Here is an 18,888-nt window from a genome sequence, read left to right on the forward strand (position 1 = left end):
TAAATGTATTATATGTCTATATACTTATAAGTGTTACACATTACATGTATCTCGTTTTAATTTATTTATATTAAGTTTCTCACTTATAGGAATATATACATTTTTATGTATACATACATACATACACATATATATATATGAAAGAAAAAATAACTAGCATTTATTCACATCTACGTGTGTGAGAATATGTACACATATAGATATATATGCGCATGTTCTTTTTGGATCGATGACTTTAAAATTTAAAAACTTAGCGTGTTTGTAATTTATTCCCCCTCCATTTTTGTAACCTTACTTTGTTGCATACATATATCTATGTATATATTATTGCAGTTGTGATTGTATATATATATATATATATACATATAAATATATATATATATTTTTTTTTTTTTTTTTTTTGGAACCATGTGCAGTTAATGTACATACCCCTTGTCCAATTTGACACGTCATGTATATTTTTAAAATAAAAAATTGTGTAAAGTGATGTGGAACGCACTGTTTTTAAATGATGAACTAGCATATTTTCTTTATTTTATTTTATTTTATTTATATTTCCATAATAATATTTTTTTCCTTATTAAATGTTTCATATTTAACCAATTAAGCAGCTTTCAGTCACCCCTTTTTGTTCATAAAACAACAGCAATTCAAATATGTTATGAAAAAAAATATTCCGCTTTAACGCTTTTTCAACGTCGCATTGTCTTGTCCGTTAGTATGAGTGAATCATCTACCCTTCTGGAGTAAAAAAAAAAAAAAAAAAAAAAAAATACTCAAATACATACACATATGCATATACACACCCACATCAATATACGTATCCATATGCTCAGCATTTTTGACACAAAAAGTTCAAATGGGATATTTAAGAATTCAATTTTTTTTTTTGAAAAATATTGGAATTCTAGGAAAGATTAAAATAATAAATTAAGTATATCCCCCTTTAACAAATACGTATAAAAGGAAAAATAAAGAAAAAATGAATTTTTAGTCTAATATACAATGACAAACAATTACTTTTTTTTTTTTTTTATTTTATTTTTACACCAAAATGAGGTTTTAATATTATGCTAAATTTTGTTTGTACATAACGGATGGTACACATAACAATAAAAATATAACTTTTTTCCAATCGAGCGTAGAAGTTATTTGAGTTTATTCATCTATTATGTTGTTTTACGGAAAACTTCCATACTGCTATGTTTGCATATATATACATATATATATATATATATATATATATATATATATATATATGTGACGGAAAAAATGTCTTCCTTTTTTCACGTATTACGCAATTCATTCAAACAAAAAAATTAAGAACAGCATACACAATTGTAAATAGGCTTATGTAATAATACGCCGAAGCAGGTATAGACTTACACAAATGTATATTCACACGCTTATATATATATATATATATATATATACATTTCTATACGCATTCATGAACATAGACAAACAAAACAACAGACAAAATTATGGTGTTAGCGCAGACATATTCGCTTGGTAAAACATTTAAAAGCCACAGAATGCGCTATTTTTCTCATAAATATAATTATGCGTATATATATATATATATATATACTTATACATATGTACTCATATATGTTTGGGCTTATTTTGGACCTGATAATGAATGTACGTTTAATTTTCTTCTTAACATTTGGGACGCTTCTCCTCATTAATTACGATGTTATGATATCCTCTGTACTAATGCAGTATATAAATTATTTTCAGAATTTATATACATAAATTAGGGTCTTGCTTTTTTTCTTTTTTTCATTCATCATTTATTAGGTTGTCATCTTGTTCTTTTTGCACTTCCGTCAATTTGTCTTCTGTCTCTTCATCTTCCGCCACTTCATCTCTACCCTCTTTTTCTTCCTCTTTTTCTTCCTCTTTTTCTTCCTCTTTTTTTTTGCTCCTCTTCTCTTCTTCCATTTTTTTCTTAATATTGTTCAAATTAATCACGTTGTTATTTCCTTCTCCCTTTTGTTCCTTGCCATTAACCAAGACATGTGTTGACCCCTCATCCTCGGATTTTATATCAACAGTTACCATATCTTCATCTATTTTTTTCATTTTCATTAATTTATTATTAATATCGTTTATGTTGACTAACACTCCTTTTATTCCAAAATTTGAGCAAAGGGATCCTTCGGTTAAAGCGTTGATCCAAGATGCACTCTTCAAGCTATTATCAGCACAAAAAATTTGATTGCTATTTTTATATTCGAATAAAAAACACTGTTGAACATTTCCAATTAGTTTTATAGGTAACTCTAAAACACTCCATATATAAGTAATTTTTTTTTTTTTTTTGTAAAATATAGTAAATCCATTATTATTTATTTTTCCCTCAACATTATCAATTGAATGTTTCAGACCGTTGGATGATGACACAAATTTTAATTTTCCTGTTTTAGAAATATTACAATTATTAACTTGTTCATAATTTTGATTCGTACTAATTTTTAAATACTTTTTTAATTCTTCTGCTCTGTTTTCTAAATAATTGGATTTCTTATTTAAATAATTTATTTGTTCTAGGTTATGTTGTAAAATTTTACTAGTTTTTTCATCATTGTCATTGTAATCACCACTGTTATCATTTTTCCTTTTTTGTAAATTTTTTAATGCGCGTTCATAAGATTCTTTTATTTTTTTTGATAATTTTCTTTTATTTCTTGCTTGTTGTAGTAACGATTTTACTTCTTCTCCTAATGATTCATTATAATCGTGCTTTGTTATATCATTATTATTACTATTATAACCATTATTGTTGTTATCATTATCCATATCCCCATCATGTACATAATTTTTGTAACTATTAAATTTACTTTTAATGTCTTTTAATTTTCTAGCTATGAAATTACCGACAGTATTTTTTAAATTCCTTTTTATTTCATGGGGGGTTACCTTATCAAATGAGTATAACTGATGAGTTGCATAAGATACTGGTAAAAAGGATTGACAATTTATTATATTCTTTAGAAAAAAAAAGAGGGATAACAGGAATATGCGCGATAAGATCATTTGGTGGAGCTTCATTATGGACTTTATGTCTTATATATGAAGAAAGGAATGAGTGTCAAATAACGACAAAGAATGACCTTACGAAAAATTGTAGACGTGTGCTCCTCAGATAGAGAATAGTAGCGAATCTGTTTTTAAGAAATGGTTATGCGTGATATATTGTGCATATACTGTATGTGTTTACATATGTAATATATATATATATATATATATATATATATATATATACTTCTGGTTTGTGTATAATAACGCCGTTTACAAATACTTATGTAGGTAAAACAATTTACGAAAATAAATAAGTACCCACACGAACAAAAACAAATTTAACTTAAATAAATATTTCTTTCACTAGGAAGATATATGTTTATTCTTAAGAATAAAGAGGTAGTATGTATCTGCCATATTAATCATCTGTAGATGCTATTTTTTTTTTCCCGCTGTTCCTTTCAACGAATGTTCCTTTTTCCAAATTTTGCAACACATACTTATGTGAATATATATATATATATATATATACATATACATGTCCATATATGTTTATTTGTGCCTTTTCGTATCTTTTTTTTTTTTTTTTTTTTTTTTCCCTCCTATGTAAATACACATTTTCGCTATTGAAGGTATTATCCTTTCTGTTTATCATTTTTTTTTTTTTTTCTTTCATTTTATTAATATCTTCCTCTTATTTTTGAATTACATTGAAATGGGAAATTGTGTGTAAACATGAAGTTATTAGCTATGTCTACATGCGTATATGTTTATATATATACATATTTGGTATATATTAGCACATATGTATTACTGTACATTACACCAAATACATGCAATAACAAACGAATAACACACCGTGCTTTTTTTGAATTACGTAATATCTGCAAAAATTTGTAAATTACTATGTCCAATTTTTTTTTTTTTTTTTTTTTAATTAAATAATTTTGCACGATTTGTTCTGCATTTTATCTTGTCTTATTCCATTTTACAGTTTTTTTTTTTTTTTTTTTTTTTTTTTTTTTTTAATAATTTTCCTCGCTTGCTTTTCATTTCGCTTTTTCTTGTCTTTTTCGTTATTTCCCCCTTTCCCGTTTTTCCATTCTTTCTTTAGCTTCTCCCACCGGGTGTTAAACAATGAGAACGATTCTGTTCATCTCAATTATTTGTCTTGTTGCTATTTGCAATGGTCATAGAAATTTTCCAAAAAGAAACAATTACTTACAGTACTTAAGATCACAAACATTCATGCAGGAAAAAGCGAAAAATAAAAAGTTAAACGAAAATTATTCTGAAGATATAAACGAATTTGATGAATACGAAGCGGATGAATCTGAGTGGGTAAGAGATGACGAGAAAAGAGGAAAAGGAATACAAAGAAAGGGATCTATTTACAATACTAGGGAGAACGACGATGACAGGAAAGATGAAAATAAATTAGTATTTAAGAATATTGAAAAAGAATTAAATAGCATAGAAGTGCTAAATGATGAACGAAAAGTGAATCTTACAGGAGGAGGAAGAGAATGCTCTGTTAATGAAAAAGGTACTTTAGATGTATCAATAAATTCTAGTGATATTTTCAATTTAAATAAATACATGGTAGAAATTACATCATCTTCTATATTAATTAAAGAGTTAAATAATGATAAAGTTGTAGTTAAAGATTTACCATTTAAGCATATTAAACTACCAATAGAAACTATTGAAGAAACTAGGGAATGCTGGAATATAAAATTAATCAAGGAAAAAATTCTTTTCTGTGAAAAAAAAAAAGAAGATAGAGATAGATGGATTACTAATATATTAAAAGCCTTATTTTGTTATAATTCAAATAATTTAACCATTGAAGAATGGAACAAAGACATTAACACTAAATTTGATATACCCAAAGAATCAACAGTTGACAAAAGAATACAGTCCTTAAAAAAAAAGAACAGCGGTGATGATAATTCTCCAAAATATGTGAAACAATCTAGCAACAATAATATAGTAATTTCGGATATAAAGAACGACAAACCGAAAATTGAATTTAACTAGATTAAGCAGTGCCCAGCGAAGGGGAAAAATAAGAACAAATAAAAATAAATAAATAAAATTAAATAAATAAAAATAAATAAATAAAAATAAATAAATAAAATTAAATAAATAAAAATAAATAAATAAAAATAAATAAATAAAATTAAATAAATAAAAATAATTAAAAATATATCAATAAAAATATATGAAAAAAATGAATTAAAAATACACCATAATTCACGTAATTTTATTTCCTGTCCATTTGTTCTCTTCTCCACTTTGTCATCCGCTCGCTCTTCCATTTCCTCGTTTTTCTTTTTTCCTTTTTTTCTCACTTTTTTTCTTACTTTTTTTTTTTTGTTCTGCTTTATCACGCTTAGTGTTCGTCCTTTGTCAAGTGTTAATTATTTTTTAATTTTTTTTTTTTTTTTTTTTTTTTTTTTTTTTTTTTAACATTTTTATTCATGACTTTGCACAAAACATATTAATTATGGTGCTAAAATAAATTTAAAACGAATGATGCAAACATTTTTGTAAATGCTCTTTTTTATAATCAAAAATGGGATATTTTTAAAAATAAAATGACAATGCAACATCCAAAATGAAACGGCCAAAATACAAAATACAAACAAATTCTTATTTTTAATATCTTCAAAAAAATAATACAGTTATCCCTGTTATTGAGTTATATATATATATATATATATATATATATACACACTTTTCACTGCTTATTTTTCCATTTAAAGGAGTAAGAGTATAAAGAACGAACAAATGCGCGGATGGTGAAATTATAAGCGAAGGGAGATGAAAAAAAAATTATGAACAAAAGGTAGATATTTTAAAAAATTAGCACCAATGTTGTTATATGTACTGGTACTGCTATTTATTAATAATGTTTTTTTCATTAATATATTATTATTATGTTACTATTATTTTATTTTATTTTATTTTTTTATAGATAATAATACATATGCCTGTAATTAAGTGCACATTTTTTAGTTTGTGATACAAATAACAGAGAGAAAAAAAAAAAAAAAAAAAAAGAAAAATTTCAGAATCCTCTAATCATTCCACCTTCAATTTCTCATATTAATTTATTACATATGAACTGAAAAATTTTACAAATTATTTTTCTTAATACGAAGATATATCCTTACTGAGAAATGGTTACCCTTGTATAGGCTCTTTTTGTACATTTTTTATATATTTTTCCCAAATTTTCCCCTTTTTTTTTTTTTTTGTTTTTTTTTTTTTTTGAGTATGCTTAGTGTAAAGGAGGACTTACCTCATAGGAAGGCATCAAATTCATGTAAGAAAATTTTAAATGATATGATAGCATGTTATCAAAATACAATTTGTTATAAAAAGCAAAATTCGACCTTTGAGGAATGTTTACATAATCACGACTTGAAAGAAATTGATGAAAACTGCATTATTTTGAGGAAAGCGTATGCTCAATGTCGCCGTAATTTACTGAACGGAAATTTTAAACTGATCGGCAATCCCTTGTCAAGATAAGCACAGACTAAATTAAGCAATTTTAAAAATGGATAAAAATATATATAACTAGTTAGCTCGAAAAAAAAAAAAAAAAAAAAAAAGGATCTTATTTTTACGTAAACAAAATTACCAAATTTTCCAAAAATATAGCGTTGCAACTTGGAATTTATTTGTTTTTTTTAAATCATAAAAAAAAAAAAATCATACTCTGCTGTTATAATTACGTCTAAAAAGGGTCAAATTTGTGTGTACGCGCGTAAATAAATAAGTATATATATATATATAATATATGTGGGTATAAATACCCTTACATGCATACATACATACATACATACATACATACATACATACATACATACATACATACATACATACATACATACATACATACATACATACATACATACATACATACATATACATACATACATACATACATACATACATACATACATACATACATACATACATACATACATACATACATACATACATACATACATACATACATACATACATACATACATACATACATACATACATACATACATACATACATACATACATACATACATACATACATACATACATACATACATACATACATACATACATACATACATACATACATACATACATACATACATACATACATACATACATACATACATACATACATACATACATACATACATACATACATACATACATACATACATACATACATACATACATACTTGTACGCGTACATATGTGAGCATACTTCATACACATTAATAACGCACATTTCACTTAATATACACCTTTTTAATTCAAAAAATTTACATTTGTGTTCTCCTGTTTAATTCATGATTTAAAATTTCCCGATTTTTTTATATTATTAACTTTTCAAATTTTTATTTTGAAATTTTGTATGCGCATTAATGTACCTGTACATACATTTATGTTTGTATACAACACCTGTACATATACAGGTATAGTTTGTATTGGTCTGATTAGACCTTCCTGTTCTCATTAATTCCATTCCACAATTTTCTTCATTCTGTAGTATATTTTAAATATAATCCGGATTCCCAACCATTAAGTCGTTTTTGTTGTACTGTCTTGTTTTGTTTCATTGTGCTTTGTTTTTTTCCGGTATCATCACTTGGTCTCAAATACCCACCAACCCCTACAGATATGGAGAAATATACTTTATTGGAGCCATTTTATTTAATGTTGCATCGTCTGTTTTCAAAATAAAATCAGTAGTAAGTTTGAACGATTTTGGTTTTACTTTAATATATTTAAATCTAATAGGCATATCATCAATTAAATCCTCGTAACCGCTTGAATCATTTTCTAAATATTCCATTTGGTCATAGCTATTGTACAAATTATTATTATTATTATGAACATGTTCATTGTTATTGTTAAATTGGGAATTTTCATTCTTCACAATATTGCTATTTCCATAATTTTCTGGAGGTACACAATTTCTAGGTACTAATAGTTTATTTAATTTATGCTCATGAATTGTTTTTTTGAAGCATTTTTTACATAATGCAAAATTTTCACAAGTTGTACATTCATAAACGTAACTTAGAGGATTAATAGGGTGTTCACATTCATCACACAAAAACCATAAATCGTTAACATCATTATGGTTATTATCGTCAATATAACCACTATCATCTACATAATTTGAATTATTATATTTGTCTACATCTTTTTCTGATTTCATACTCCCTTTGCAATGAGTACTATGTACTGTCCAATTGTGTCCTTTGTCAGCTTTCCTGGTATCATTATTCATAAATCCCCCACTTTTGTTATTATCATCAGTGTAAACATTCACCGGTGTATTGGTTTTTGTCGTATTATTAGTAGTATTCTTTTTATCAGTATTAATATTATTTTTTTCTTTTTTTAATTCATCTAAAATTTTTTTTTTTCTCTCTCTCTGTTTTTTTCTTTTTTCCCTTCTTTTTTCCTTCTTTTTTTTCTTTTTTAAGTCTTGTCTTACACTATTGCCTATTTTACGTGGAATTGAATTTATAACATTCCCATTTTGTTCTTCATAACGAAAATTGTACGTTTTTTCAAAACGTTCAGCTTTTTCTAATTCTTCTTCATCAATTTCATCTATTTCTTCATAAGGATTATGGATTTTATCCTCTCTCCACATTTCTTTTAAAATATAATCTCGTAAAAATTCTTCATCTTTATTTAAATTATCTTTCCAATATTCTTTTAATAAATTGTCTTCTTCTTTCATAGGTACTTTTGACGTTTTTAGAAAATTTTCATAATACATTTTCTCTTCCATTATTTCCTTTTCATTTTTTTCTTTAACTGTAAAAAAATTATCACTCTCAGCATTGTCATTTTGCTCCTCTGCAATTTTGCAAGCTTCATGTATTTTTTTTTTTAATTCTTCCTGCTCCTCCAAATAACTCTTTTTATTTTTTCCTGAACATATTTCCTTTTCTTTACTTAGTAACTCTTCCTCTTCCTTATCAAAAGCCTGCGATCCTTCTTTTAACAATATGTTTTTAAAATAATCTGAATAGTTCAGGAAATATTTCGCTTCTTTATTCTTTTTATCATTTTGTCCATATTGCTCATTTTGATCTCTGCACCCATTTTGTTCATTTTGCTCATTTTGTTCATTTTGCTCATTTTGTTCATTTTGCTCATTTTGCTCATTTTGCCCATTTTGCCCATTTTGCCCACAATTTTTGAAATTTATAAGTACATTGTTCACATTTTTTTTTTTTTTTTTTTTCATTTATATCATTTTCTTCTTCACTCTGTTTTGTTACATCGTCATTCGATACGTCGGTATCAAAATCGCTATCATGAAAAAAAAATTCCTCTTTTTTGTCCAACAAATTTGTATCTTTATTTTTCAATTTAAGCAAAAGGTCACTAAATTTTTTCTTAAATTTCGATGTTAATAGTAACCCATCATGATCTTCATCACTACTCGAACTATTCTCATCACTACTTAATGTTACCTCTTCCTCCTCGTTAGTTTTAATAAAATCATTCTTAATGCCACTCTTTGATTTATTTTTTTCATTATGTTCTTTTCCCTTTTCCCTTCCTTTTTTTTTATCGCCTAATTCTTCTCCATCCATGGAGTCATTATATACAAGACAACCTTCAGAATTATTATTATTGCTATCACTATTATTACTATTATTACTGTTACTGTTATTACCACTGTTACTAATACTATTATTATTATAATCCTTTAAAGCATCTGGTTCATCGTTCAATTCCTTATCCGAATGAACGATAACATTTTCACCTGTGTTTTTTTTCCTTTCTTTTTTTTCCTTAACACGTAATTTCTTTTTTTTTGAATATATCGTCCTTTTACTCGCTCTCGAGGATACTCCTTCTTTCTCTTCTTTATCTGAACACTTAATTTTTTTTTTTAATTTCTTTATTTTGCCCTTTTCTATATTATTTTTCATCTTTTTTCGCAATATTCTAATGTTATTAACTGGCAAATCATACGTCCATATATATATATATATATTTATATGTAATATGTAACGTACAGAGTTACTTGTGTATACATTTATTATAGCATATTACATAAAGTTTACTGCAATACAATGTATATGCAGTTGTATACATTATAATGTTCATAATGTATTCACGTATTTCTTACATTTCAGTAATTTCAAATGTAGGCATAATAGTGAATATTTTCGAAGTTTTTTTTTTTTTTTTTTAATTTTAAATTTCAAAACAATAAAAATATATATCATTTAAAATTATTTATCTTAATTTTCTAAATGTACAGTATAACATAAATGGTATAAAATAGAGAAACTTTAAAAAGCAAAATTGCAAAAAATTAAAAAAAAAAAAAATCTTTTTTTTATTTTTTTACCATTTTTATTTTCGGATATGTTCGTAGTGTATTTTAATTTTTATGTTCCTCGAAAGATTAGGTCAAGGAGCAAGAGCGGAAAAAAATATGATTAATAAATTAGCATATTTATAATATATATATATATATTTATTTATCTATTTTGTTCATTTTTTTTTGTTCTTGTATTATGTTTATTTTTTTTTTTTTGTGGCCACATCAACCGTATGAAGCGCATTTTCCATTTATAGTAGCTTTTACAGCTAAAAACAATACTACTAAATTAAAAAGCAGAATAAATTTTTAAAAAGCAGGGAAAGACGAATAAAAGAGAGTTAATTCATTTTTCCGAAAAAATAAAAAAAAAAAAAAGAAGCAAAATATAAGATAAAAATGGCAAAGTGAAATATGAATATGCTAATAAAAAAAAGGTTGTATTATTAAAAAGTTGTATGAATTATACTATTTTGTTCCATTTTGCAGAAGTGTGTTATTCATTTATGCTTATATGCATGGGTATATAAAAGTATAGTGTTATACACTACATCCTTTATTTATTTTATTATACTTTATTTTGAACATATGCGTAATGTATTCTTGATTTCTTCATACCAAAAAAAAAAAAAATAAAAAAAAAATAAAAAAAAAAATAAATAAATAAATAAATAAAACAGTGTATAATGAAAAAGGGGATATGCGATTATTCAAATGATCATGGTTAAACATTATTCCAACTTCTTAATAGGGGTTAGAGCCTATATTTATCATCCCTTCAAAATAAAAAAGTGCATAAACATGTATAAATACGTACACTCATGGATGAAACATGTTAATATTTTGAATTCGAAATATTACTTAAATATGCAAAATAATAAGGATATATGTACGAATATGTATAAAAAGGACTTTGTTATTTTATTTTATTTAGTACAGAGGTTGAAAAGGTAGCCTTAATGCAACTGGATCATAGTATTTGCATAAGTTTCCTAAAATGGGAAAATCGAATTAAACACCATTTTATTGAAATAGTATTAGCTGTGTAAAAACTTAGGTTGTAATTCTCTTAATATTACGTGTATCTCTCTCTCTCTCTTTCTTTTTCTTTTTTTGTTTTTGTTTTTTTGTCTTATTCTTTTACCAATATATTTCATAGACAAATTATAACCCTCATCATTGTAAAATAACATTTGCTTCTCCATAAATCTTCTTCTACTTTCATTTGACACATGTAATGTGTCGAAGTAGGTGATTTTTAAATATCTATAAAAGTAATAACATCCATAATAAAACAAGCCTGACGCATGCATAAAAAAAAAAAAAAAAAAAATGAACAGTACATGTTCACAAAAGGTACATTATTTCGTTAAGCAATTGTGTATAAAAAAAAAAAAATAAATCATTCGTACAAAATTAAGATATATTAGTGTATTATGTACAAAATAAAACAAGCAAATATTTATAAATTGAACATTTTGGAATTTTTCCATATATTCAAGTTTTGTACCTCCAAATACTCCGAATAGGACACTGTGCGCTACGCTTGGACCTTTAAGTCCTCTGTACATTTTGCTGCAGCATTTTTTGCAAAAACCTGAAGGGGCGAACGAAAAAGTGGACATGAAAAACATGGAAATAAAGGAAGAAACATGCGCAAAAATGATAGCAAAAATGATAGCAAAAATGATAGCACAAATGAACGCACAAATGAACGCACAAATGAACACACAAAGGAACGCACAAATGAACGCACAAATACGGGCATAAATTAACGCATAAATTAACGCATAAAATAAACGTATATATTTTCCCTCAAAAAACGTATTTGCTAATCATCTTTTGCTCCTTAACAATATGTCAATTTTCGTGAACTCATAAATACGACATTACATACATTACCTGTTTTCTTCTTTTCCTCTTCCTGTACGTTATTTTTCATTTTCTGATTATACCCCTTTTTTTACAAACTATAAATGAATTTGAATCTTTAGAAATAAAAATTACGAGCAAATTTTAAATTGTGCTATTTATAAGATAAAATGTGAACAATAATTAATATAAAATGTTCATTGCATAAATAACAGGTTAATGCATTGGTACTCACAACTTATTTTAAAAAGGAAAATGAAAAAAAAAAAAAAAAAAAAAAAAATTTACCAATAGTTCGCATATATTCAAAAATGTTAAATCGTACATACGTACGTATATCAAATATATGCTTACATTAAGCACATACACATAACCCTTTTTTTTTTTTTTTTTTTTTTTGTTAATTACAAATATAGAAAAAACTCATTATGCAATAGCACAGTATTCAAAAAGGAAATTTTTCTAGTTTCATTTTATTTTTTTACACTTGTATTTAGATTATATATACTGTCTCTTTTTTTATGCCCTCAGATTACTTCTTTGGCTACATGGTCAAAAAAAAAAAAAAAAAAAAGTAAAAAAAGCATAAAAAAAGAAAATATAAAGCAAAAACGAAAACTACGACTGAAACATCCTTTAAAAGAAATGCAGGAGGAATATTTAAAATCGGAGAATTCAGCAACGTTACATTGAAAGGGTGGAATTCAAAACATAGTAATTTATATTTTATTTATTTTTTTTTTTTTTATGTGAAAGGATTACACACAAACAAAACTCGTAACACATCGGTACACGCAGATATGCCGAAAAAAAAGAAGAATTCAAAAAAGAAGAATGGTACGCAATACTTAAACCCGAAAATCGCAACAGCTGTTCTGTTATGTTCATGTTACTTTTTCCATAGCATATTCGGTGTTGTATATGTAATAGTTGTTTTAATAGCCATCATATTTTTAAATTTAGAAAGTAATAAAGACAGTAGAGGTAGTAGTATAAGCGCCTATTCAATATTTAATAAGGGGAAACGATATTTAGTTGGTGACTTAAGAATGAATCAAATAGAAACAGAATTACGAAATGTGAAATATAAAAATGATGATAGCGATGAGAATATTTTAAGGTATAATGATATCGACAAAAACAAAATGTATATTAAAGGATCATCGAAATATAATAATAAATTATGCACATGCGGATCTAACAAAAAATTTAAAAAGTGTTGTGGTAGGATAAAGAATGATTCGTCAGATTTTTAAATAATAAAAAGTCGTAAATAATATGGTTGATTTTTTTTTTTTTTTTTTTTATTACAAAAAATTATCTCACTACTATACATATGCATATACTTAAGTAGACTTCCTTTTTGAAGTTAAAAAAAAGAAGCTTCTTTTACAATTATCTTGTGCCATATATAGTTCCGACTGATTGTCTATGCACATTAAAAGCCCGTGAATGCGTGCACAGAGCGTAAATGATAGTGCTCGCTCGTGTGTGTGCATGTACATAAGCACGCTTATATAAATACATACATATGCATATATAAATGCATACATATGAATATATATATATATATATATATATGTATGTTTGCTTGGACTTAATATTCCTCTCCACAAACTGTGCTATGATTTTTGTACCTCACACCCTCTTCTCCTTTTTTTCCCTGTATACGTAATATGATTATCTGCATAATCGGATTAATTATATGACAACGAAAAATAGGAAAATAAAATTTAAATAAAAAAAAAAAAAAAAATTACGTAATATAACACATAAAAAGAATGAGAAAAATATTTTGATTATTGTTAACATATTATTAAAATGACAAAGATGTTTTTAAAAAAAAATTAATTTCTTTACAGAATTTCAAATTAGAAAAATGCCAAACAAAAAATTAGCTCCTCTTTAATTAAATTTGCTTTTTAAATAAAAAAGGATCTTATAAATGTTTGTTCTACAAAAAAAAAGTTATTACGACAAAAAAAAAAAAAAAAAAAAAAAAAAATAGGAAAAAGTAGGAAAAGGCAGTGATTGAAAAAAGGGAAACTATTACTCCATGTATAGTCAAATTTATAAGCATTTGAGACCCTTTTTACAATATGAAAGGAAAACCATACCCCTCAAGGTCTAAAATGCTTATATATATTTTTTTTAGCAGATGTCACCCATTATTTAATTTATTCATGTACATATATACATATACTTATACATACATATATATATTTTCAAATTTCGTTTTTCCTTTTTGCCTTCAGATTAAATAATTGCGACACAATATTTCCGTTCTGTCGCATCGAGTCAGAATTTCCATAAGTTTTCAATTCTTCATGTATTTTTGAAAATATCCTCTTTACATTTTCAATGTTTGAGTATTCTCGTCCCCTCAGGGTCAAAACAAACTTAACCTGAAAATAAGGTAAAGCAGTGTCACATGCAATATGAGTACATACATACATATATATATATATATATATATATATATATATATGTATATGTGCATATTTGTTCGATCATGTAATATACACAGACTTATAAGTTAATTAAGGACGAAATGTACTCTGTGTCTTCTCAATAAAAACTGCTTCGCGGAATTAATCTTTATTAACAGATCATTAGCAGCAATTCTGAAAAGGAATATATATGCACATGCATAAACACACGCACTAAGGGACATGCATAATGTGCACATAAACACATACGTGCAACTGTGTTTGCTGTCTTTTTTTTTTTTTGTGTTTTTTTTTTTTTTTTTTTTCCGCTTTATTTTTTCATTCCCATTTACCGTGGAGTTATTCTCAACTGTTTGACGGACTTGTTTTCGGCTTTAAGCTTTAACTGCTTCATTTTTTTTTCCTTGTAAAATTATTAAAAGAATATATAATCGTTATTTTTCTTTTTTTATTCATTATACAGAGGATTTAATTATCACTTAAAATACTACTTTTAGCAATGCTGTCTTAATTTTTTTTTTTTTTTTTTGTTTTATTTTACGATTTATTTGTGGACTACCTGCAAGTATCTTTCACGCCCCTCCGAGTAGTTTGTTGTTTCATTCGATTCTTTCAAATAAAAAAACTTCGTAGAGAAAGTATTAGGCATGTAAAAGCAGTTAACATAATTATAGTCACTATAATTTACGAAATAAAAGAATACATGAGCAAAGAAGAAAAGAAAAAAATTAATTAACATTATACAAAATGTTAACCACAATAAAAAAAAAAAAAAAAAAAAGAGAAAAAAAAGGTAAAAAAGGAGGTGAAAAAAAAAAGGTCAATAATTAGCAGGTCGCAAAAGATTTTCATGGAAGATTCATCTGTTCTAATTAAATTTTATAAGAAAATGTTCAAAATTATTTAAAAAAAAAAAAGGGATATAATGTTATGTATATATGTTCCGTATAGAGTTACAAAAAAAAAAAAAAAAAAAAAAAAAATCGAAGATATTGAACAGATTGAAAAAAAGGAGATGAGAAAATATAAAAAAAAGGAGGAAGAAACTATAATAAATAAAAAAAAAAAAAAATAAAATAAAATATTAACGTGTAACAGAGCTGTAGTGCATGGGCAAAGAATATGAATGTTAAAAGTTTTGGAATACTTGCTACTGACAGCTATATATAGCTACTTATATTTCTATGTATGCTCTAACTATTTTTTACACAAATATTTTTATTCTTTCATTTGATGAGAGCGTAATGCCCATTAAGGGTCTTTTGGAAAAATATTCAACAAGTCTGCATATTCCATTTGAGCAAGAACAAATAACACGCCAACAAAAAATAAAAAAATGAAGAATAAAAAAATAAATAAAAAATAAAAAAATAAATAAAAAATAAAAAAATTAAAGAAAAAAAAAAAAAAAAGAAAAGCTTATACTTTTTTTAATGCTTATATTGCATATTTATTAACAAGTTAAACATGTTGGTATATTTGTTCGAATTGCATTCGTAAAATTTTTCTTTCTTCCGATAAAGATCTAATAATTCGTATGAGCTCATGTCAAACTGAGAGGACGAAATTATTGCGGCCAGGGGTGCATGGAGGAGAATAATAATATACAAAAATAAAATAAAGTTATGAAATATCATAATTGGCAAAGGTTAATATATGAGTATAATAAACTAAAAAAAGTTGGACGAAAAGTAGTTCATGTGACCTTTTTTTCACGCCCATGCATACATACATACATAAACACACACACACGCACACTCACTCGTACACACATACTCACTCGTACACACATACTCACTCGCACACGCATACTCACTCGCACACACATAATCACTCGCACACACATAATCACTCGTACACACATATTCACACTTACATTGTCTTTTATTTGGGCATCCGCTCCGTTTTTTATTAGTAAGGAGAAGAATTCGAAAAATCCGTTTTTTATGGAAATATGTAAAGCTGTGTCTCCCTCCTGTTTTTATTTTACACACAAAAGTACATCAATATTTAAAACACACAAACTATGTGAACGTGCATTTATATTAGTTCCTTTTTTTAAAATAAATTTTTGTGTTATATTTTTTCACTTTTAACCTTATTTCTTATATTAATGATATCTTTAATATAACTTCGACAAAGAATATCCAGGCAGTAAATGTTATTGTTCAATGCAATAATATGCAAGCAAGTATCTCCGTTTGCCTGAACAAGTAAGGAAATAGAAAAATAAAAGGAAAGCTATTTGATGAGAAATGTAAATGGAGAGCATATTTTAGATAATTTTTTCTTGTCGTCGATCTTATTTGTCTTTTAATAATTAATCTTTTAAAAGATTTTTTTTTTTTTTTTTTCATTTGCATATTCCTAGATTGTTTTTATATTTCTTTTTACATTAATATGTTTATGGTCACATCCTTTGCTTAAGAGAAAATAAAACATGTTGGCGTCTTCATTGTGGGAGCATATGTGAAGCAGGCTGTTGTCGTTCTGATGAGTAATTGTACATATACGTGTGAGTTTACATGAATAAATATGTGTGCATATATATCTGTAACACGTGAATGTGTAACGAAATTTTGACTTATGTGAGAATACTTTTAAAAAATGAAACAATGACATTTGTTCAATTTTTTACGAGTACATAAAAATCAAGTTCACTTCATTTTACTTTGTTTTATTCTGTTTTACTTTGTTTTATTTGTTTTACTTTGTTTTATTTGTTTTACTTTATTTTTCTTACCATAAATTTGCTATTTATGTCATTTTTTTTTAACAATTTTTTCGCTCTTTTCAAGTTTCCTACCACGTAAATATAGAGAAAAATGCATGTTCAGAGGAATAATAAATGTGATCACGCATATATGCGCGAACGTATGTGTTATACATACCTATAAAAACAGACAGACCTAGGTCAGACAACTTATCGCGCACACTGTTGTTTGTTAAAGTTACTGAAATCATTATTTTTTGACGCCTTTGTAAACTTTATATAATGAGCTTATATATATATATATATATATGTGTCTCATTTCACATGGAATAGGAAATGAAATTTATTTATTTTTTTTTTTGTATTTATTTCTTATAATGTTAACTGTCTTAAATGTTATGTATTATGTATTAAGTATTATTTTTTTTTATTTTTGCGAATTGAGAAAATGTAGTAACAAACGCCAGTTCGTGAGAGGTTGCTCTATCCCCTTTCCTTTTTTTTTTTTTTTATTTGCTTTATTTTATTATACTATAATAAACTATACTATACTATAATATACTACACTATACTTTAATATATCATATTATACTTTATTTTATTTTTTTTATTTCTCATTGTATTATGTATATTTTATATATTTCTTTTTTTTTTTTTTTTTGAACATTTTAAAACATATATTTTGAGGTTTCCTTCGCATTCCTTTACAAAAAGAACAAAATTTGCAATTGTGCTTCTTCAGACATTAAAGCTAAAAAATAACATTTGAAGAAAAAAAAATGGAGTTTATGTTAAGTAAATGGAAGTTCACCTAAAATACCCTGCCTTTGTTATATCACATGTTAACATTTTTAAATCACCTACATTTCGAATTATTTTTCTTTATTTTTTTTTTTTATTTTTATTTTTTTTTTTTTTTCTTTCGGTATATATAGAAAGGTAACATGCACGTGCATCTTAACATATGTGCTAAGACATACCATTGTATATCCATTTTTTCATATTATTTTTTCTTCCCACATTTTCAAATATAAAATATACGCATACATGATGTATATGTGTAGTATTCGCCCCACTCTCCCACCTCTCATTATTCTGAATAAAAATTTTCCTTACACATATATTTAACTTTTTACAAATATGTTTCGACGGCTCTTCCGCTGAATGGTAAAAATGTACCATTCAAAAACAAAAAAAAAAAAAAAAAATAATAAAATAAAGAAGAAATAAAGAAGAAATAAAGAGGAAGTCCTGTATTTTTGTTTTATTTTCAAAACAATTAAGAAGTTAATATGAGTAACTAAAAAAATAAAGTGAAAAGATGTTGAGTAAAATATCACAAAATAAAGGCGTATATCGATACATATACATATACATATATGTACATTAAGACATTCACAAATTTGCGTTCAAACGCATAAGCATCTTGTGCTAGACAAATT

At 25.7% G+C, this 18,888-nt stretch overlaps 8 protein-coding genes across 8 annotated transcripts; 3 read left to right on the forward strand and 5 right to left on the reverse strand.

Moving 5' to 3' along the window:
* Positions 1 to 1,785: 1,785 nt before the first annotated feature.
* On the reverse strand, positions 1,786 to 3,042 carry PmUG01_05020200 (conserved Plasmodium protein, unknown function; the record flags this gene model as incomplete). Its single annotated transcript, XM_029003398.1, has 1 exon — positions 1,786 to 3,042. The coding sequence occupies one exon, from the start codon at positions 3,040 to 3,042 to the stop codon at positions 1,786 to 1,788; it is 1,257 nt and encodes a 418-aa protein (XP_028860348.1).
* Positions 3,043 to 4,164: 1,122 nt separating this feature from the next.
* Positions 4,165 to 5,067, forward strand: PmUG01_05020300 (conserved Plasmodium protein, unknown function; the record flags this gene model as incomplete). Its single annotated transcript, XM_029003399.1, has 1 exon — positions 4,165 to 5,067. One exon carries the CDS (start codon positions 4,165 to 4,167, stop codon positions 5,065 to 5,067), a length of 903 nt encoding a protein of 300 aa, XP_028860349.1.
* Positions 5,068 to 6,309: 1,242 nt separating this feature from the next.
* On the forward strand, positions 6,310 to 6,567 carry PmUG01_05020400 (cytochrome c oxidase assembly protein, putative; the record flags this gene model as incomplete). The annotated part of the gene is made up of 1 exon (XM_029003401.1): positions 6,310 to 6,567. The coding sequence occupies one exon, from the start codon at positions 6,310 to 6,312 to the stop codon at positions 6,565 to 6,567; it is 258 nt and encodes an 85-aa protein (XP_028860350.1).
* Positions 6,568 to 7,720: 1,153 nt separating this feature from the next.
* On the reverse strand, positions 7,721 to 10,013 carry KRI1 (the record flags this gene model as incomplete). Its single annotated transcript, XM_029003402.1, is given in 2 exon segments — positions 7,721 to 9,295; positions 9,309 to 10,013. 2 exon segments carry the CDS (start codon positions 10,011 to 10,013, stop codon positions 7,721 to 7,723), a joined length of 2,280 nt encoding a protein of 759 aa, XP_028860351.1.
* A 1,152-nt stretch (positions 10,014 to 11,165) lies between these two features.
* On the reverse strand, positions 11,166 to 12,353 carry PmUG01_05020600 (conserved Plasmodium protein, unknown function; the record flags this gene model as incomplete). The annotated part of the gene is made up of 5 exons (XM_029003403.1): positions 11,166 to 11,187; positions 11,349 to 11,403; positions 11,556 to 11,711; positions 11,922 to 12,008; positions 12,314 to 12,353. The coding sequence occupies 5 exons, from the start codon at positions 12,351 to 12,353 to the stop codon at positions 11,166 to 11,168; spliced, it is 360 nt and encodes a 119-aa protein (XP_028860352.1).
* A 730-nt stretch (positions 12,354 to 13,083) lies between these two features.
* Positions 13,084 to 13,539, forward strand: PmUG01_05020700 (conserved protein, unknown function; the record flags this gene model as incomplete). The annotated part of the gene is made up of 1 exon (XM_029003404.1): positions 13,084 to 13,539. The coding sequence occupies one exon, from the start codon at positions 13,084 to 13,086 to the stop codon at positions 13,537 to 13,539; it is 456 nt and encodes a 151-aa protein (XP_028860353.1).
* Positions 13,540 to 14,508: 969 nt separating this feature from the next.
* IF3a (translation initiation factor IF-3, putative) lies at positions 14,509 to 15,472 on the reverse strand (the record flags this gene model as incomplete). The annotated part of the gene is made up of 4 exons (XM_029003405.1): positions 14,509 to 14,688; positions 14,841 to 14,907; positions 15,066 to 15,136; positions 15,293 to 15,472. The coding sequence occupies 4 exons, from the start codon at positions 15,470 to 15,472 to the stop codon at positions 14,509 to 14,511; spliced, it is 498 nt and encodes a 165-aa protein (XP_028860354.1).
* Positions 15,473 to 16,163: 691 nt separating this feature from the next.
* On the reverse strand, positions 16,164 to 17,697 carry PmUG01_05020900 (conserved protein, unknown function; the record flags this gene model as incomplete). Its single annotated transcript, XM_029003406.1, has 6 exons — positions 16,164 to 16,286; positions 16,610 to 16,708; positions 16,831 to 16,938; positions 17,128 to 17,223; positions 17,477 to 17,535; positions 17,625 to 17,697. 6 exons carry the CDS (start codon positions 17,695 to 17,697, stop codon positions 16,164 to 16,166), a joined length of 558 nt encoding a protein of 185 aa, XP_028860355.1.
* Between the last annotated feature and the right edge of the window lie 1,191 nt (positions 17,698 to 18,888).

Source organism: Plasmodium malariae (assembly GCF_900090045.1).
Source record: "Plasmodium malariae genome assembly, chromosome: 5".
Lineage (NCBI taxonomy): Eukaryota > Apicomplexa > Aconoidasida > Haemosporida > Plasmodiidae > Plasmodium > Plasmodium malariae.